Below are 18,274 nucleotides of genomic sequence, written 5' to 3'. Positions count from 1 at the left end.
AATCTGAAGACACCAATGGAATTAATTTTAAAACAATTCAAACTTTTCTGTTTAAACTGGTGCAACCTCTTGCTGCCATGTGTTGTGTGGACTTAAAAATAGCATGTGCATGTATGTAGGAAGTGAAAGGCTGCACATGAGCCAGGACTGGGACCCAGATACCCCATCTTTCTTACCTCTTGTAGCAGCCAATGAGCTCAGCATCCCCAGGAGCCCGGAGCTGCATTCTCTGCATTCCTGTAGCTCCTTAGATGTCAGTGATGTCATCGATAGCAGCCAGGGAAATGCGGATCCCAGAGGGCTTGAACTCATGTCTTAGCAAGTAAGCGTAGGAGGAACCAATTTTTGTAGAGTACTGTACTGTACTAGCAAGTTTTATTGAATCAAATCACAGCAAATGTATTTGCATCTCCATTTCTGTCTCCTGGCAATGCTACAACATCCAACAGGAGATTTACTCCTCTCCTTCACCAGCCACTTTCATTCCTGTTAAAAGAAAACAACTGCATTTGAGCAATAAAACAATGTGAAGTCAGTATGAGGTATGATTAAAATCAAGGTGTATATTCCTTTAGCTGTTCTACAGTCTTTGCCATTATGCCTGGAACCCGCTGACACACATCATATTTCAAGCACACAGTTGGCACCGTGGGAAGCAAGGCATCAGCCCTTCCAGGAAGGCATCCGCTGGAAACTCCAGCTTTTGTGTCATGGACAGGACCCCGTCAGCCTACAGGGGAGACCCTTTTGCATATTTTTGTGGGACAAACATGCCTCATTTCAGGGACACAGTATCAAATTTTAGTCCTTTTTTCCCCTAACCTTTTCTATCAAGAGCTTTTAGTTGATGGCATACCAGCACTGCTGCAGCCTCCTGGTAGGCATGCCATACATCAGTTGATGCTCCTGGTATAGCTTGCCAGGCTGGAATGAAGCAGAGGTTTCAAAATAATGGTCTGTGGATCACTGGTGATACCTTGAAGCCATAGTAGCTCAGTGCAAATTATCTACTGAATTGTATGTAAAAGCATTTTCCAGCATAAAATTTGGTGGTAAGGGGAACTGATAGTTCATTAGGATGTTTCTATCTAAAAATGGGATCTTTTTTTTCCTAGTTTATTTAGGAATTTGTCTATGACAGGACCTTCCAAGAGCAACGCATGACCTAGATTAATTTCTGCTTTCACTGGAGGCAGTGTCAAGCCCCCTCTGGGTTTCAGTGGGTGCAGGACTGGCAGTAGGATGGAGCAGTCATCTGGAGCTGTGGCATTTCCTGCCTCGGAAGCAGTTTGCTGTGTAGCCTCAGTGTTACTTGAATGTGGCTCTGTGTTATTTGGCTGTAATTAGAGCTGCTTGCCAGTTCTTGATTTCATCCCTTCATTTCAACTGTATTTCCAGACTGTGCAGCTTGCCCCAGAGAGCTGGGATTTGTTTTCTAAACCAAATTTAACCAGACCTTATACCCACACCTGCATTTTTCTAACTACAAATAACAATGGAAGTGATTTTATCTAATCTCCCACCACCTGGTTTGTTCTTGTCCACACTCTTAGGCACAAGGGTGTTGAAAACACTTTTGGCAGGAGTAGCTTTAAGCTGTGTAACTGCTGGCATTAACACAACCACCCAGGCTACACAGACAGCGTGTAAAGAGCAAGGTGCAGACAACAGTGGCCTCGTGCAGGCAGGGCACGGGGAAACCCGGGCAGCTACGGCTCACCAGCCCTGTTGTGTTGTCTAAGTGAAGCCTGGAAGACCAAACCAACACAGGCAAAGCCCTAGGTGGTGTCCTCCAGGGCAGAGCCTGCCCTGCACAACAAGCATTGCGCCAGGGCTGTTAGGGACCAGCCAGTGCTGCTGTGTCCCTGCAGAACTCCCCAGGACACCTTGCCAGAGCAGCCCTGTGACTTGTTAGCCTGGGCTTCAGGAGCGAGTGCTGAAGGCCCCTCCTCTCTGCCGGCGTTTCAGCGCTGAGCTTTGGAAGGACTCCAGGCGATCAGTGAAGGGCTCTTTGATAATATCTGACGGGCGGGTAAGAATTTTGGGCAGCGGCCAAGATACACATTGCCTGTAATCGTTAACTCAGTCTGTAAACAGTTCAAACGGCACTGAAGAGGCCGTCAGTTATTACATTAGAAGAAGCCTTTCATCTCCCCGCTCAGAAGCCAGCCGTACAGTGCCGGCCCCTGCTGCGCTGGCTGTAGCTGCAGGTCTGTAGGCAGGGCAGGCAGTGCTTGGTCATACAATGAGCGCCGCGCTGAATGGCTGACCTTCAAACCTTCAGCGCTAGAGCAATAACTAAATCATTAGTTTCCTTTTGTTCTGCACCTGGCTGAGGCCGTGGAGCCCAGGGATATTCCAGGGGGAGGGGATGGGATTCGGGAATCAGACAACGTTCCCGCCTTCCCCTTCTGGTGCACAGCTCGGGAAGCCTCAGCAGGGGTGTCTCCTGCCCCCCTGCCCGCCACATCCCTGTGGCTCTTCCCTGGTGAGCACAGGCTGGTGACAAAGGCTCGTCTTTCGATAGTGGCCCAGTAAGGCTTCCCTGCATATTTGCTGGTTTCTCTGGAAGTGGCCACGCTGGTGGTTCAGGCCCACATCAGGTCCCTGCCACCCCTGAGCAACAGTCGAGACCACACTGCTGCTGAGCACCATCTCAAGAAGAGCACTGGAGGACTCCCCAGTCCACGTCAGCATGGAGAGAACCCCATGGTCTCCTTCCAAGAGCTGTTTGGCCCTCCTGGAGATGTGTGATGCTTCAGAAGAAATTATGGCATAATCTGCCCCACAGAGAATTTCCGTGTCATTTTTGCTCTTCTAGATCTGTTATCCCCTTTCTAGAAGAGCAAGAATGATCTTTCTGGCATCCACTTTCAAGGCTTTAACTTTGAAACCCACTTTAGGCTGCTTCTGTAGGGGGACTGGACTAGGTGATCTTTCAAGGTCCCTTCCAATCCCTAACATTCTGTGATTCTGTGATTCCAGTCTGGGTGGTAAAGAGATCTGGGTTTGGGTGAGTGTTTGCATCTGGCCCATTACTGCAGTTGCTCTGGGGATCAGAACTCTCTTCTGTAAAGGTGCTTGATATATCCAGTGTGGAAGACTTCATGGATCTCTGCCACCCCTAAGCTGGACCTGAGGGACCAGACAGCTTTGTGCTGTGTGTGACAGCACAGATTTGCACTTGGAGTGACAGGAAGGATGCCAGTGCTGTCCACACAGTTGGGGTCTTGCCTGTTGATGAGGGCAAGATTTCTTGCTCAGGAGACAAGTATTGTAGAACAGCTTTATCCTCCAGGCTCTGAAAGGGGTCAGCACAGTGCAGCAGACCATTGTGTAAGAGAGCCTTGGAGCATGGAGATTACTGGTGGCATTTTCCCCCAGAATGGAGAACAAGCTGAGCCCTCTAAAATATATGGGGCAGGCAGGTAAGCATGGGTTGGATGCAGTTCACTTGGTCTTGACTCTCAGGCTGTCTGCTGCGTGCTTGGAGGCAGCAGGAGCATGAGCTGTTCTCCCGTGACGTGGGCTGGCTTGCCTTTACTTTCATTTAGCGGCGTGAGTCAGGGCTGACCAGAGAACCTCCCTTTACCTTTGATATTCCAAAGGGGATGTCTGGAGCAGAGAGAGAGAGTTTAACCAGACATCTTGAAATGTGACATGATGAAACTTTTCCAAAAATTCCCCTGCTGGCTCATATTATCATTGTGGTGGCCACACTAGAACAAGTGACACTTGCTTCCCCTATGTCTGACCTCTCTGTCTGTAGGAGAGCAAACTCCAGCAGAGCTGGCAGCAGGACAGTGAGGTGTGTAGTGAGAGTTTTCTCCAGTATCATGGCCATGCTTGTGCAATTAAACGGAAAAGATCCAGGCTTTGTGACTCACCTAACACATCTAATCCTGAGTATGGGATAATCAAGTAAATGTCCCTGTTGAGGTTCAGCACTTCTCTTTGTTGCTCACCAGCTTTGTAATGAGAAGGGGAAGGAGATGCAGTCATTGATTAGGGGTTGATTTATGGTACCAAATTCTCGGGCACTGATGAATTGTTATATAGGCCAAAGCTCATGAGCACGCTAAGGGAACACGCAGGACTATCGCATTGGCAGCATGTAGGTCCTTTGTCTCCTCTCCCACCTCTTGCCACTCCTTCAGGGGACTAGGATGCTCGTCTGAGCTATTCACATGTTGAGGTAGGACCTGAGTCTCTCTAAGAATAATGCGTTTGTTATCAGTGTATGTGTTTGTCTGTGACTCACATGTGGGTAAGGTGTGTTTGCTTTTATAACAGGTCTTGAAACTTTATGCGGGGAAATTAAAAAACCCCATATCCTGATGGCTAGGCTTCATGCCCAGGAGTCATGGAAGCTGCAATTTTTCCTCAGGCCCCTTGATATACTCTTCCATGCTCTTTGTTTTCAAACTAGCTGTCTCTGTTTTCTTTTTCTTAGGTTCACTTCATCTCCGTGCCTCATCCTTCCTCATTTTTATACACCCTTCCAGCAGCATGTCACAGCAACTCCACTGTAGCTGTGTGCCAGCCTCCTGGAAGCATCTCTGATACCAGCCTTTTTGTAGCATTCCCTCTTTCCTGTGACTATGCCTTCAAGTAGAGGGACAACTACAAATTGGAGTGATCTTTGTGTAAGAGGGGCTTTCTGCTGATCTGGTATAGGAGAAGCATTCAGATAAATTGGGAAGAGCCTCTCTTGTACAGGGACAAACGTGTTCATTCAGTATGAGCGCTGGAGGAGACTGGGCAGGAGGCTCTGGTGACTGGGGCTGTCCCAGCAGGGCAGTGTAGTTGGTAGCAGCATGCACTGGGTTCGCCCAGAGCTACCAGAGCACAGCACTGCCAGGCATTGCAGACTGAGCCTGCTAAGGGCTCTCAGTATCTCAGTGACGCAGCATGTAACCGAGAAGACCGGGGAAGTGCATGTGCCATGTTCCACCCCTGCCATGCAGAGGTCCCAGGTTTCCCTGGTGTCAGCATTTGTGACGGTGTTTGTGCACTGACGCTTGTTGGAGGTGTGCCACGCAGTTGCATGCCTAGCTTCCAGAGCTGGTACATCTCCCTTGCTCCTTCCTGTGGCAATGCTATCACAGGATCCTGGTCTCCATCTCCTGGTAGACCTCAGCAAAGGATCTTGCTCAGTAATTCTCACAAGGAGGTCAGTTTTAGCAGCAAAGAAGGAAGGTAGTAGTGCAGTTCTGCTTGCTCTTTTGAAACCTATGAAGGAATATAACCTTTGAAGAAATATTTATTTAGCTTAGAACCTCACTGACAGACACTCAACATGGATAAGGACTAACCAATGTAGGCCCTGATATCCACAAATACAGAACCATCTGTATTCAGCCCTCACAAGCTCATGCTCTGTGACACCCACAACATCTGGGTGAAGCAAGTAGGTCACTGGGGAGGAGGTATCTCCAAATGATAAGCAGAGATGGCACAACAGCGCTTAAGATGCTGCGTACCCTCAAGAGGCCACCACTGGCCATGCTTTAGGCTACTTGCTTATCTCCTTGCCGTTGCCAGGCTCCCTTCTGTTTTGTTGTGCAGCTCCCTTGCAAGGGAGCCTTTCCAGCACAGCACTTACATTCGCTGTACCCTGCTGCACCAGCAGCACGTGCTAAATGCTCTCAGCATGAGCTGCAGCAGTGCAAGGGCTTACCGACCTGAAAAAGTCAGCGCACGCTTCTCCAGGCCTTGCACACCTGAGTATGCCCCCAAAGTCATGTGCAGGAGTAAAAGGGATGAAGTCGGCAGTGAGAGCAATGGCAGAGAGCTGGTGCTGGGTCAAAGCCAGGAATCACAAAGCTGCTTCCCATAGGTGAGGCAGCAGCGGGCCCTGCCTGTGTTTAGCAGGAACCTGTGGGGTGGAGGAAGCTCTCCAAGCTCTCTGGCACTGGCCAAAAATCTCACCTTTAATACATTATTTGCTTTCTAGCCCAAATATTTGTGGCAAAGGTTCCCCCACACCTCCCACGGTGCTGTCCTGAAGCGGGGCTCTCACGTGGGGAGGAGGGTGGTGGGCAGTGCCGAGGTGGAATGGTGCTGGGCACATTTTGACAGCACTCAAGGGGCCAGGCCAGGAGTAGTGGGAAGGTGTGCAGCCCCTGCCTGCAAGGATGGGTTTGAGGCCAAAGGCTTCGCTTCTGAACACCTAGCACCAATTAAGAACAGCTCAGGGAGACTGGCCTGAAAAAGAGAGGAATGAGAACATGATGCATAACACATCCCTACCCAAGTCCCACTGAAGGTTCGCTGTGCCCGGTGTCCTGCTTCTGATGGTAGTTGCTTTCAAACATGTGGGGAAAACATGGAGGGAAAGGGCATCTACCGAATGATGCTCCTCTGCATCACTCCAGCTTTGGGCAGGCTGTGCTCAGTGCGGCCCGAGCCAGGGCTTGCATCTGTCTCTTTGCGTTAAACAGCCCTTCGTGGCTTCCTGTTCCATGGATTTGTCTAATTGATTTTTAACCCATACTTTTGGCATTCCCAACATCTTGTGAGAATGAGTCCTGCCATTTGACTGTACCGCGAGTCAGCTCCACTTCTGTTTGTTTGAAAATTCCTACCTGATAATTTCATTTGATGGCCCTAGTTGTTTTGTTTGGGAAATAGTAAATAATCATGCTCAACTTCCTTTCTCCATATTTTTCATGATTTTATGTAGCTCTAGCATATCCCATCTCTTCAAAGCTAAAGAATTCTTGTTTGTTTAATCTCTTCTACACAAATAGTCCCTTCTGTTTAATATGAAGTGAGCAGAACTTCTTGTAATATCAAAGCTGTTGACATACTGCAGCTTTATCTAGTAGGTGTGCTTTTTTTTTCAATTCTTTTAGAGTAATGCTTAATAGTCTATTTAACTTTTGACTGCTTTGAATGATCCAACAGCTGCTTCTATAAAACTCCTCGCAATTACTCTGAGAACTTTCTGCGTGTTAAAAACTAACCTAGAGTTCATCTTTGCATAAAATAGCTGTTTGATTATTTATTTGTTTATTAAACATTTTGTCATTACATCACTCAGTATCATGAGATCCCTTTATAACCAGTTTTAATATTTACCAACTTTAATATGTATGTGTTATTGAGAAATTCAGCCACTTTACCATTCCTCTCATTTTCCAAACCCTTTGTGAAAACATTCAGACCGTACAGTGTACTGCCGGGGCTGTACTGCTAAGTTCGCTCCATTGTAAAGAATGATCTGCTTTTCTGTTTTAGTTAGTACTGTGTAATATCCTGGCATCTTTCATAGCTTTGTCCTTTTAAAGAAAAGAAAAGGAGATATCAGTGTACAATATTAGCTGAACTACCTTTCGTCTCCTACTTGGTGGTTGCTTCAAGGAATCCCGTAGGTCTGTGGAGCCTGATTTTGTTTTTCCAAAAGTGCTGTTGTCTCTGTTTGGCAGGGAAGGCAGTATTATTGATCTGCTGTTCCCTGCATCACCTTCAAATTCTTCAAGTTAAGCCTTGTATGTGCTGCTTTCCATTTTTCTGGTACTGTAATCAGTTTAGTGATCAGTTATATGCTGCTGTTAACAGTTCACCAGTTCAGCTCATGGTTTCTATTAGAGCCCTTTGATGAACACTGTCTTGTACTGTTCTCTTCCATGCCTCTTATTGGTTGGTTATAAGATTTTTACTGACACTTCAAATCAAATCAATCCTTTTGACTTATTCCTTATGAAGATCGTGTATGAAATATTCCCTTAAAGAGAAAACCAAGGATAGTAATTCTCTGGCTTTGCTGTTTGGGACTGCTTCTCCAGCCTCGTCCCCACATTCTCTGCTGTGAGTAGATATGTTTAAAGGGTTCTCAGAAAAGGACAGCAAATAATGTATTTTCCATGGGCATAGTTGATTCAATGTGAATTAATTATCTTGAACTGCAGCAGGAATGATTCAGATAAAGCATTAGAAAATACTTTACTGTGCAGAGGAGAATGCAGCCCTGGACAGGACTGCCTGGGATGGGTGAGTAGTCTCCATTTTTAGAGGTCTTGAAAACAGGTTAAGCAAGTGTCTCTGAGGAATGTTTTAGGTCTGGCTGATCCTGCCTTAGGGCAGAAAAGTGGGCTAGATTACCTCTGAGGGTCACCTTTTTTTCTGCTGTTTTATAAATGAAGCCCTCTATGAGCATCTAGCATGCCTCTGTGCCTGCCTTTCTGCAGGGCATTTGCACGGGCAGGGTCCTTTCTCAGCAGCCTCCACACCAGCAGCGCCAAGCCCATCATATGAGCGCTGCTGGCGTGGTGGGATGGACGGGCTGGTGTGCAGGTAATGGGTCGTGGGAGAGCGGGGAAGGCTGTGAGGGTAAGTGAGAAAGAAAAGTTTGGTATTCGAAGGGCGGTGGTATGGTGGTACAGATAGGAAAGAAGGAGATGCCATAGGGTAAGGAAATGGGAAAAAAGTGGCAGCAAGCTCATACACATGCAGAGGATCTCTGCATCCTGTTGTGCAGGCAGCGAGCAGGATGTGGTGACAAGGAGAAATGGAGTGACAGAGCCAGGGGGTTGACAGGCCTGACTGCCCTGCCTCTCTAGGTCTGAGAGGCTTTCTGTAAGGAACAATGACTTCTTGGTTGTAGCAGTGGGTGCCACAGACATCCCCAGGCTGGGAGAGCGCCCAGGATGTGGGACCCCTGCCTGGAGAAGCCCGTCTGTCAGTCCTGCAGTCAGTGAGCCACTCTGCAGCCACCTGTGCATGGGCCTGCATCAGAGGGAGTGAGGGATGCTGACTGCAGCCCAGTGAGTGGCAAGGGCCAGCAGCTGGGGCAAGAGTCCTGTCTGCATCAAGGAATCAAATAATATTTGGTTTGCTGTTTGATCCTTAGATTATTTTTAGAGCGTGCTTGTCCTCTGAGCACAATGCGCAGCCATGATCACTCACGCCAAATGCAATGGCCAGGGGCAGTGATCTGGAGTGAAGACGAGTGGGGCATGTTGCTTGGGTGGATGAGATACGAAGAATCCCTCCTGACTGCCTCCTGTTCGTCTTTTTACAGAATGCTGAGGAAAGCACCCGGACTCTCAGCCTCCAGAGGTGCCTGGTTAAGGACTCCTTACAGAATAATGAGGGAGCCACTTGTCTGCCCCAGCTCCATGGGGCAGGGGGCAGTGACCCCTGCATGCTTGTGGCTCCCCTGGCTGTCTCAGTTTACCCCTGCTGCTTACTGTGCCCTTTGTGGATACAGTTGTGTCCCTGGCAGAAACGCACAAAACAAAGGACTCTTGCTTGGCAAGAGGGATCAGGTGTCCCAGAGGGAAAGAGGAAAACACCACAGTGGCCAGTCTTAACAGAAAATCAGAAGGAAGGTTTTGGTGCGTTCATCAGCAGGTCTTCCCCCAATTTACCACCTGGTTCCAAGACTTCGTATATGCTACCCAAGATCATTTGGGATGCAGAAACATAGATTAGCACTTGTTGCACTTATTCCCCGTGTTTGTCATTAATGTTGTGATCAGGCCCAGCAATCCTTGTCACAGAGACACTGCTCTGTGCTCTGCACACAGGAATAGCCCTTACTCCATAGATTCCTGCCCCAGGAACATCATAGCACCCAGCAAGCCATTCCCACCAAGGGTCAAACACAACTCCAAGCAGTACTGGAAGGTGGGACTTCTTCCCAAACCAGCCAGCTGCAGTTGGAGATGTCCTCTACCCCTACCTACCCTACAAGTCTCACCAGCATCGCACCCCACCACTAATGAGACCCTCTAAAGCCTCTTGCCGCTGCAGAACTGGTGTCTCAGGGTGCTCCAGCAGCTTAGGCTCCCTGGAGCTCCAGGAGCAACCTGGTGAAGGCTTGATAAAGCCATCAGGAGGGTTATCTCTGAATTATTAGAAGTATTACAAGACATGCTTTTTGCATTTCTTGTTTTGTGTTTTTCCGTGCTTATTAAATGATATATTAACCAACAGTCAGAGAACTCCCAGTCAAGCAAACAGAATATAAAGGTAATGACATTGGTTGGTAAAGCCAGGGGGACTGCAAACACTTAAAAGCTGTGTTCATCTGCATGTGGGCAACACCTGCCAGTGCTCGAACAAAGTGCGGGGTTATTTGGGAGCCTCTCCTGAGCGCTCCCAAGTCATAACAGATTTCATTGCTTCCCTAGAAACCCCAAGCTCTGAATTTTACAGTAAGTGGTGCTCGGCACAGGTATGTTCTCTAGAACATCTTAAAGGCTGATTTTAAGTCTGAATTATATAGCATTCTGACATTTTTCATCTAATATATGGATTAGAAAGAAAGACCCCAAGAGAAAGATGAATGAGGGAGTGCCCGTCACAGGCACAAGGTTGTTAACCAGGTGCCGTGCTGGATTTCAAAGTATAACAGGTCACAGCACAGGCCGATGGTGCCATCCCTTACACCTGGGTATAAGGTTAGCTCCTGAAGGTTAGCTGAGAGTCCTGGGTTTAGGTTTTTCTGTCTTTCTGCCTGCCTCCAAAGCTACTCCATGTTTTTGTGGGGTTTTGTTTGTTTCTTTCTTTTTAAGTCCTCACCATCATAACTTGCTTTCATGGTTTGGCCAGACCCATTCTTGTTTCCTAGTACCTGGTTTTGGAGTGTCAGGGCACCTGCGCTTTCAGCAGGGTAGTAGTTTGTGTGATGAAGCCCTCTTCTTCAGGGACACAACCCTGCGGTGATCTCCACGGGTCCCCCCTGGAAGCTCCCCTTAGACGTGAGGGGCAGGATCCGGCCGAGGGCCGCACCCAGTGGCAGCAGCTCCAGCCTCAGCCCTGATGGAGCCAGGCAGGTGCCAACAGGTGCCAAGGGGCACTCCGGGGCCCAGCAGGGTCAGCTCCGAGCTGGGCTTTGGCTGGAGCCGGGGGATGCGGGGCACAGCGCAGTGCGCCAGACCAGCCTCAGCGCCACGCACCACCCCAGCAGGTTCCCTGCCCTCTAGCTCAGAGCGCTGTCTCCCCACGCCCTGCAGGCTCAGCGAGCACATTTTGCATTTCCAAGTGAACGGAGGTGCCGCCGGTCTCCTTCAGCTTTTGATGTGTCCCATGCAGGTGGCTGCATCTGGGCTAATTGTCTATGCACCTTTATTGTCAGCAGCAAGATATGGGCACTGCACAGCTCCCGAGTCGCGCTGCCTTGAAGGACCTGTTCCTGCTGATGAGGTGTCTGGGAGACCCGCTTGTTTGCTAAATGGCACCATCAGCGTGTCTGAAGCTAGGTGAAATGAGCCCCGTTCTCCCACTCTCTGCAGTCAGGTCTGCAATTGCAACTGTCAGAGAGCAGGAAATGGCTTCCCTCCCGCCCCTGTTTTAAGCCTGTCAAGTCAGCTGCCTTTCTGCACAGCACTGGAATGTTGCTGCAGAGTTACTTGCAGAGTAGGACATGCTGCTGGACACTCAGGTGCAATGCCTGCCCTAATCCTGCTGTTTTATAATGCTGAGCTTTCTTGCTCGTTTCCTGCATTTCCACACTGATGCATTAATAAAAGCTGCCCAACACCCTTAGTATTTATAGCTTTTTCTGTAATGTAACCGCTGTGTGCTTTATACAGCATAATTTAGTCACAGAGGAGGATGCCAGCCAGCTTTTCTAGGAAAAGCTGGGAAGGTTCATGCAAAATGACAGGACTTCCCAGAGGGAGCCAAGAACCAAATTGCAGTTTCCTTCGACCTCCCGTCATTTAGCACAAGACTGTCTTCCCTCTACCGCCGGACTGAAAAATCAGAAGCAATCACACACTTCACAGGCAGGGACCAGTGTGGCACTCAGCCCCTGGCAGGACTTCACCTTGCCCTCATGTCCCTGTGATAGGCTGGGGCAGGCCATGGCCCCTGCTGCAGGATGCTCCACAGAGGTGTGCACCTAGGCATGGTGCCCCAACCCCATCCCATACGGATGTCCCATGGTGGCTGTGAGCTCTGCTCCCCACTGCCATCAGTTTGGCACAATGTGGTGAATACTTTTCCAGGACTCACAGGGATGTGGTTACTGGGATCTTATCTTCTCCCCTCTCATTCGTGGTATTTCTTTGCTGCTACCTGTTCTGAGTTTTTCAACAGTTCCTTTGGCTTCTCTTCTACAAATTCATCATAAAGTTGTTGAGTCTGGTGGCAGAGGAACAAGAACTGCTGATTCTCTGAGGGCACCAGGAGTTTGCTTTTCTTGTAAGCTGGGGAGCTGTGCATTGTGTCGCTGCTGCTTGCAAGCAAGCTGGCTGTGGGAAGTGGGTCCTGTGCCTTGGGGCCCCAGCAGCCCCACAGCAGCTGAGCCAGCACTGTCTGCACACCCCAACCCAGAATCCACACAGGTCTGGCTTTGACTATGTCACTGGGACAAAGCCAGACCTGTGTGCAGCCCATGGTAGATACTTCACCTCTCTCTGGGATGTTTCCCTGGTGGACCAAACTGTGGCTTGCTTCTTGTGGCATTCAAAGCCTCACTGATGCTCAGACACAGGATGTTGCAGTGGGTAATGCCCACTGCGGGGATCCCAGCGGTGTCTCCTACACATTCTTGGCAGATCCTTGAGACACAGAGTTTGCAGTGAGCTCAAGCCACCCTTTGCAGTGCTGAGCCCCAGGATCTGAGTTTCTTTTGCTTTTGTCCTGCAGTCCCACCCGCTGTCCCTGTGCAACACCAGTGAGGATGAGCACACGGAGTCGGGATTCATCACCATTGTCAAGCTTGAGCAGCCAGATCGGGATCCCAACCCATGCCTGTCGCTGGCTAACAAGGTATGTGCAAAAAAAGTCCTGAATGGCACCAACCTGGGAGATGAAACCTGTGATGCACAACAGAGTAAGAGCTGGAGGAAGCAGCAGGGCAGGAAAGAACTGCTGGAGGGCGGAGAAAAGAACAAGAATAGAGCATGGACTTTGGCAGAAAGTATCCTCTGGGAGAGACGCTGTGCCAACCTTCCCTAATACCCATTCCTCCTTACTTTTTGTACTTCCTGGCTTTGTAAAAGGTATAGAGTTTTCCCTAACTTGACTGCTCTGGGACAGCTCAGACCTTACCTCAGCATCCCGTATACTTTACTGCCTGGCAGCCCTGTGCCCCGCATTATGCACCCTCCCATTGCTTGCTGGCCTGTTGGAGGGATTTGTGTTTTCTGGTGTCCTCTGCTGTGGGAACCATGGACACAGAAAATGTCTTCTGTCTTTTAAAGTTATATTGCATTACTTCAATAGATGAGGCACATGAAGGATCAACACTGAGCAATTCAGAAAAATGCAAAACAGGCAAACTAGAAACAGAAAGTGACTCTTTAACAGTGAGGGCCACCACCACCTTATAAAGGGATGGGAGATCCCAGAGGTCTTCAGATCAGGTCTTCTGCAAAAGAGGTGCCTTAGTGAAATGGCAGTTACTGTGTCAAAAGTTGAGGTCACTGGTACAATTCTCTGGTAATAAGGAAGTCAGGTGAGAACGAGGGTCATTTTAAACCTTAAAATCTTTGTGTCTCTGATAAAGTTGAGTGGATAAAGCTAACATTAGCTTTTTTCTTCAGTGGTTCAGTCTATGTCCTTTTATTATCTCTGTAGAATATGTTATATTATTTTCCACAAGCACTGTAAAAACACAGAGTCTTGTTTAGCTCTACTTTGTCTGGATTGCATTCAGGTGATGTAGCCTCTGTTGTCTGCTTTCTGCTGGTGGTGACATTGTGCTGGGAACAGGGTCCTTTCCTGTCCTCCCTGCAGCTCGGCTGAAGAGGGCAGGTAAAATTAGTACTAAGCAGCCCTTCCTGCACAGCAGATTTTTTAACAGAGGCTGTGGTGACAAAAGCAAGGAGATGTGATGCTGTGACAACTGCTGTGCGTATTTGCCAGCTCAGGGCTGCTTCCTCACAGCCGTATGGGCAGTCAGACAGCAGTGCCCACCCCTTTTTGGACTGGATGGAAGCCTGAATTTGGTTTGCTGCTGCTCTGGAGCTGATGCCAGCTGTTAGCACAAGCCAGCACTTAGTGTGCAGGAGTTATTGACCTACTGTCAATTATCCTGCACCTGCAAAATGGCCTGGTCACACCTAAAGGTGCTAATGATGCATGAGGAGGGTAGGAGAAAGAGCACACCCACGGGCTTCCAGTGCAGCCTGTGATACACGTAAGAGCAAGGACTCTGCAAGTGTTTTAGGGAGCGCAGCAGGGTACTACAACTGTCCTGTGCCCATCCAGCTGTGAACATTGTGTTACAACAGTTGTGCTACCACATCTCGTGTGGGCATTGCTGTGGGCAGCAATGCCAGGTTTGGCCAGTGCAGCTACTGTGGATGAGATTGAACAGGAAGGGAAGAGCAACTTCAAAGATTCATATTCCATATAAGAACATAAAAGCAGAAGACTTTTAAAACTGTTTTGCTACTTTTGTCCTTAACCTCTCTGGCCTCAGCCTCTGATCACAGCACTGCAAGTACCAGTGTATTACTGAGCCTGGGGATCAGCTGAGGAAGATCAGCACAGGGAGGACAAGAGATGCTCCATTGCTGCATCCTCACTAGCCCTGACCTTCTCTAGCACTTCTAACCCCACAAGGCAAATAAAACCCTCAATTCATTGCCATGCATGTGGCTTGATAGAGTGACTTTGATAGAGGCTTGATAGATGGCCTTTAGCCATCTTTGCTTTATTACCAGAGCTGAATCCACCCCTGGGTTTTGAGATCCAGCTGAATATGATGTCAGTCATCATCCTGCCTGCAGGCACTCCTGCTGCAAGATCTCACCAGGAGATGCTCATAGCTCTCTCCCCCACATAGGGCTAGTTTAGCCATGAAATACAGACAAATGCTCCTTCAGACAGCTACATCCCTGGGCCCTCCTTTTGCCTTGTACCCTGGCTCCTCTACCCGCTGCAACTGCTGTCCTTCTGCATCAGGGTCCAGATGCTTCTCCATCCTCTTGAAGCTTCTGCCAAACTCCTTCCCTCCAGCATCAGACAGATCTCTGTCCTAAAGGCTTTGGACAATTCTTCTCCTTGACAGCAGGTGGGCAGCTGTAGGATGTGGCTGGTGCATGCTGGGGCAGAAGCCTTGCTTCCTTGGCATATGTTTCCTGTGGCCAAACTCTGCATGTTGAATTGCAGTGCTATATCAATGGTGATAAAAATAGCCATGTGCAAAGTGTTATCATAAACTCTCCTGCAGCTGTCACCCAGCCAAGCAGTGCATAGACAGCACTTTCAAGCCCAGCATAAGAATGACTCCAGCAGCCGCCTGATGCACTTTCTGCTTCTCTTCTCTGAGATTCTAGTGCTAGTTCAGCACCCAAAGCTAAAATTGTTAGGGAATGTGTCTGGTCTGCTTGGGGAGAGGTGGCCATGGAGGACGCCTCTGGAGTCAAATCAAAGTGATTCATTTATCCTTCTGCTGCTGCATCATTTGCAATTCTTTGGTATATTTTTTCCCAAGTGAAACATTGATTGCTAGTCTGGTTGACAGACTGCTGGAATCTCCTAAATCACTGTGCAAATGCAGATCTGCACTGAAAGTGTTTCAGTCCTCAAAGAGCAAGGGTAGCTATGCCATGTGGCTGAAGAGATCTGTCACAGAGACAGCAAGCACTCAGAAAATGCTTGCAGCAAGCAGGTTGTGAATACCAGGTTGTGTTCTTTGCAACAGGAGTCTGTAAGATGTTGTGAAGAATCGCTTGTCCAGTCTCAGTTGTTTGTTTTCCCATCATCAGTGTCTTTGGCAGGATAAAATCTTTGTAGAGCTCTTCATTGTTGATCAAAGCTTGACTGGCTCCCATGGGTGGAAGTTACTACTTGAAAGTCCTGTTTGTTCCTTGGTGCTGGCAAACGCTGAGGTTTCTTTCATCCCAGGCAGGACCCCAGTCTCTGATCCCTGCCCTGAGCCTCTAATCCCACTTTTCCATCTTTCCTATCTGTTCTACCAAACCCAGGAGTGTCCAATCCCATCAATGACTCAGAGCCCTCAGCCCTACCTGCTGGAGCTCCCCAGTCTTCCCCACCATCTGCACCTCCATTCCCATCACTGTCCCTGTCCCTGTCCCCCAAAACAGCACCTGACCCTGGCCCCCAGCTCCTCCCTGATGAGCACGGAGGCTGCTGCTCACCCTGTCCTTCCCAGCGCACCGCTTTTGATATTGCAGCTGGGAAGCTGCAGCACTGACCTCTGCCCCCAGAGCTGGAGTTTGGCAATGCAGTGGGCAAACTGCTGCAGCAGCTACAGCAGATCCCTGTTTGCACAGGCGCTCGGGACGCACAAATCAAAGCACTCCGCATGAGTAACAGCAGCCCAGCCCTGCACTTTGTTCACGTTCCTGTCTCCCTTTCACAAGAGGCTGCCTCTGCTTACCTTAAGGGCTCGAAGGGCTCAGTGGGAGAATGTGGGTGACCACATGAGGTTCTTTGGTGTGCTTTGACCTCACCAGGATGGTATTTACACTCACTTGGGTGGGCCTCAAAGCTGTCCTCATCAGACTGCTGCAATGATGAGGTGGGCTGTGAGGAGCACAGCAGGGTTGATCCTACTCCTAATCCTAGACCTGCATCCCAGGGATCACGTCTCCCTGATGAATGTGGGGACCAGGGATCAGAGAGAGCAATGTATATGAGAGTTGGTCCTATAGACAGCCCCCAGCTGGTGCAGCTGCAGTGGGAGCTGGGGACCTCTGGCAGTCCCTGCTCTCCTGGGACAGGAGGCTTGTCTAGCAGTGAGCAGTGCTAATGGAGCTGCAGATCTCCCCAACAACCCAGCTCTGAAGCAAAGGGGCCCATGGCACAGACATGCAGGGGATTTGGTGTCTAGGTTTATGGGTTTCTGTGACTGCAAGCACACCAACAAATTTGTGTCTGAAACTGTGTGGGGAAACCTTCCATGAGTGCTAGAGCTGTAGCAAGAGCAGACACTGGTTTCACTGCAGCTCAACACAAATCAGAAATGAGGGTGTAAGCTATTTTGTCAGTCTAAGCAGCAGGTGTTTCTTTCTCCTGTGAAGAGCCAGGGAGGCAAATGCATATCCAAATGGTAGATGTTAATATAGATGTAAAATATAAAATGTCTACTCAAGCTTCTGTTCTTTTGGACAGGCAAAGCTGGCAGGGGAACGTGGAGCCCGTGCTATCCTTTTTGACATTACCGATGATGAAAGCGCTGCTGATCAGGTACAGACCTCACTGATATTACCAAACAAATTGCAGTGCCCCTGTCACATCCCTAAATGTGCACAGGTCAGGACCTACCAGCCACCAACATCCAGTGGGATGTCCCAGGAAGATAATGCAAGTTGGATTTGAGTGTTAACTCTTACACAGCTTGTCCATGCTCATGGACAGTACTTTTCTCTTTTGCTCGTCCCTTGGTGAGCCTCCGGATCAGCAGGCAGAACAAGCAAGGCAGCAGCTTGTGAACAGCACCTTGCTGCTCTTAAAGAACATCGTCTGGTCAATTGAATGTTTCTTCCAGGAGCTGGATGCTTCCTTGTGGGAAGTCACAGATTAACAGAGCCCATCTGGTAGGGACAGCCCTGTTGTTATCTAGAGGAAAGGTGATTTCTCAAGTTTTCAAGCAAAAGTCCTGGCCACCCTGGTATGCTGTTTGTGATAATCCTGCTACAAGTTAGGCATTGGCCTATAGACTTCCAGAGATACCTTCCACCACCATTGCTAATCTCTGGAGGGGACTAGGTTCCTCGTTGGAATAATCAAGGTATAATGAAAAACATCCAGCCCTAGATAAGAGGACAGATAGGAGAGCTGGTTCCTGAGATCAGCAAAACTCTGGTTTGATTCCTGGTCACTGGATCCATCCCTTGTGTTTTTTTCATGCACTTAATTTCTAATGCCAGAGAAATGTGGAAGCAGGTGAAGGCTCATGAGGCAATGCTGAGGTTGCTCAGTATGCATATGGGAAGTATGCATATTGGGTCAGGTGGCCACCCCAGTTTAGGTCAATGTGGAAGAGAGAACACATGGACTTGCTGAGCCTGCGTGTGCGAGGCTGCCTAGACTATATGTCTATGGTGGAAAAAGGTATGGTCAGAAACAAACAATGTCCTGTAGATCACAGAGGGAGGAGAGGGGAGACTCTGATGTATCTCACAGGAAAAGGAGGTGAAGTATTTCTGCAACAAAGGCAGCACTCAGTGGTGCTGTTGGCAGCTGCCACATGGGAGAGGAGAGACCAAGGACTTTTGCAGTGGGGCTTCAAAGAGGAGCATGAACAACACTGAACAAAGTGTCCAGTTGTGCATGAGGAGGAGACACTATTGAAGGAAATAACGAAAGCTGTTCTGAAGAGTTGGTGAAAGATTCCATCTGA

At 48.9% G+C, this 18,274-nt stretch overlaps 1 protein-coding gene across 1 annotated transcript in view; it reads left to right on the top strand.

Moving 5' to 3' along the window:
- RNF43 (ring finger protein 43) overlaps positions 1-18,274 on the top strand; it is a gene marked incomplete at both ends in the record, with an annotated part of 61,375 nt that overhangs the window by 31,251 nt on the left and 11,850 nt on the right. The window contains 2 exons of the mRNA XM_084299746.1: positions 12,604-12,726; positions 17,044-17,118. Of these exons, the coding sequence (XP_084155872.1) occupies positions 12,604-12,726; positions 17,044-17,118 (198 nt within the window). The remainder of the gene's footprint in view (positions 1-12,603; positions 12,727-17,043; positions 17,119-18,274) is intronic.

Source organism: Netta rufina (genome assembly GCF_964035555.1).
Source record: "Netta rufina genome assembly, chromosome: 21".
NCBI lineage: Eukaryota > Metazoa > Chordata > Aves > Anseriformes > Anatidae > Netta > Netta rufina.
This window is presented reverse-complemented; position numbering and strand designations above follow the sequence as displayed.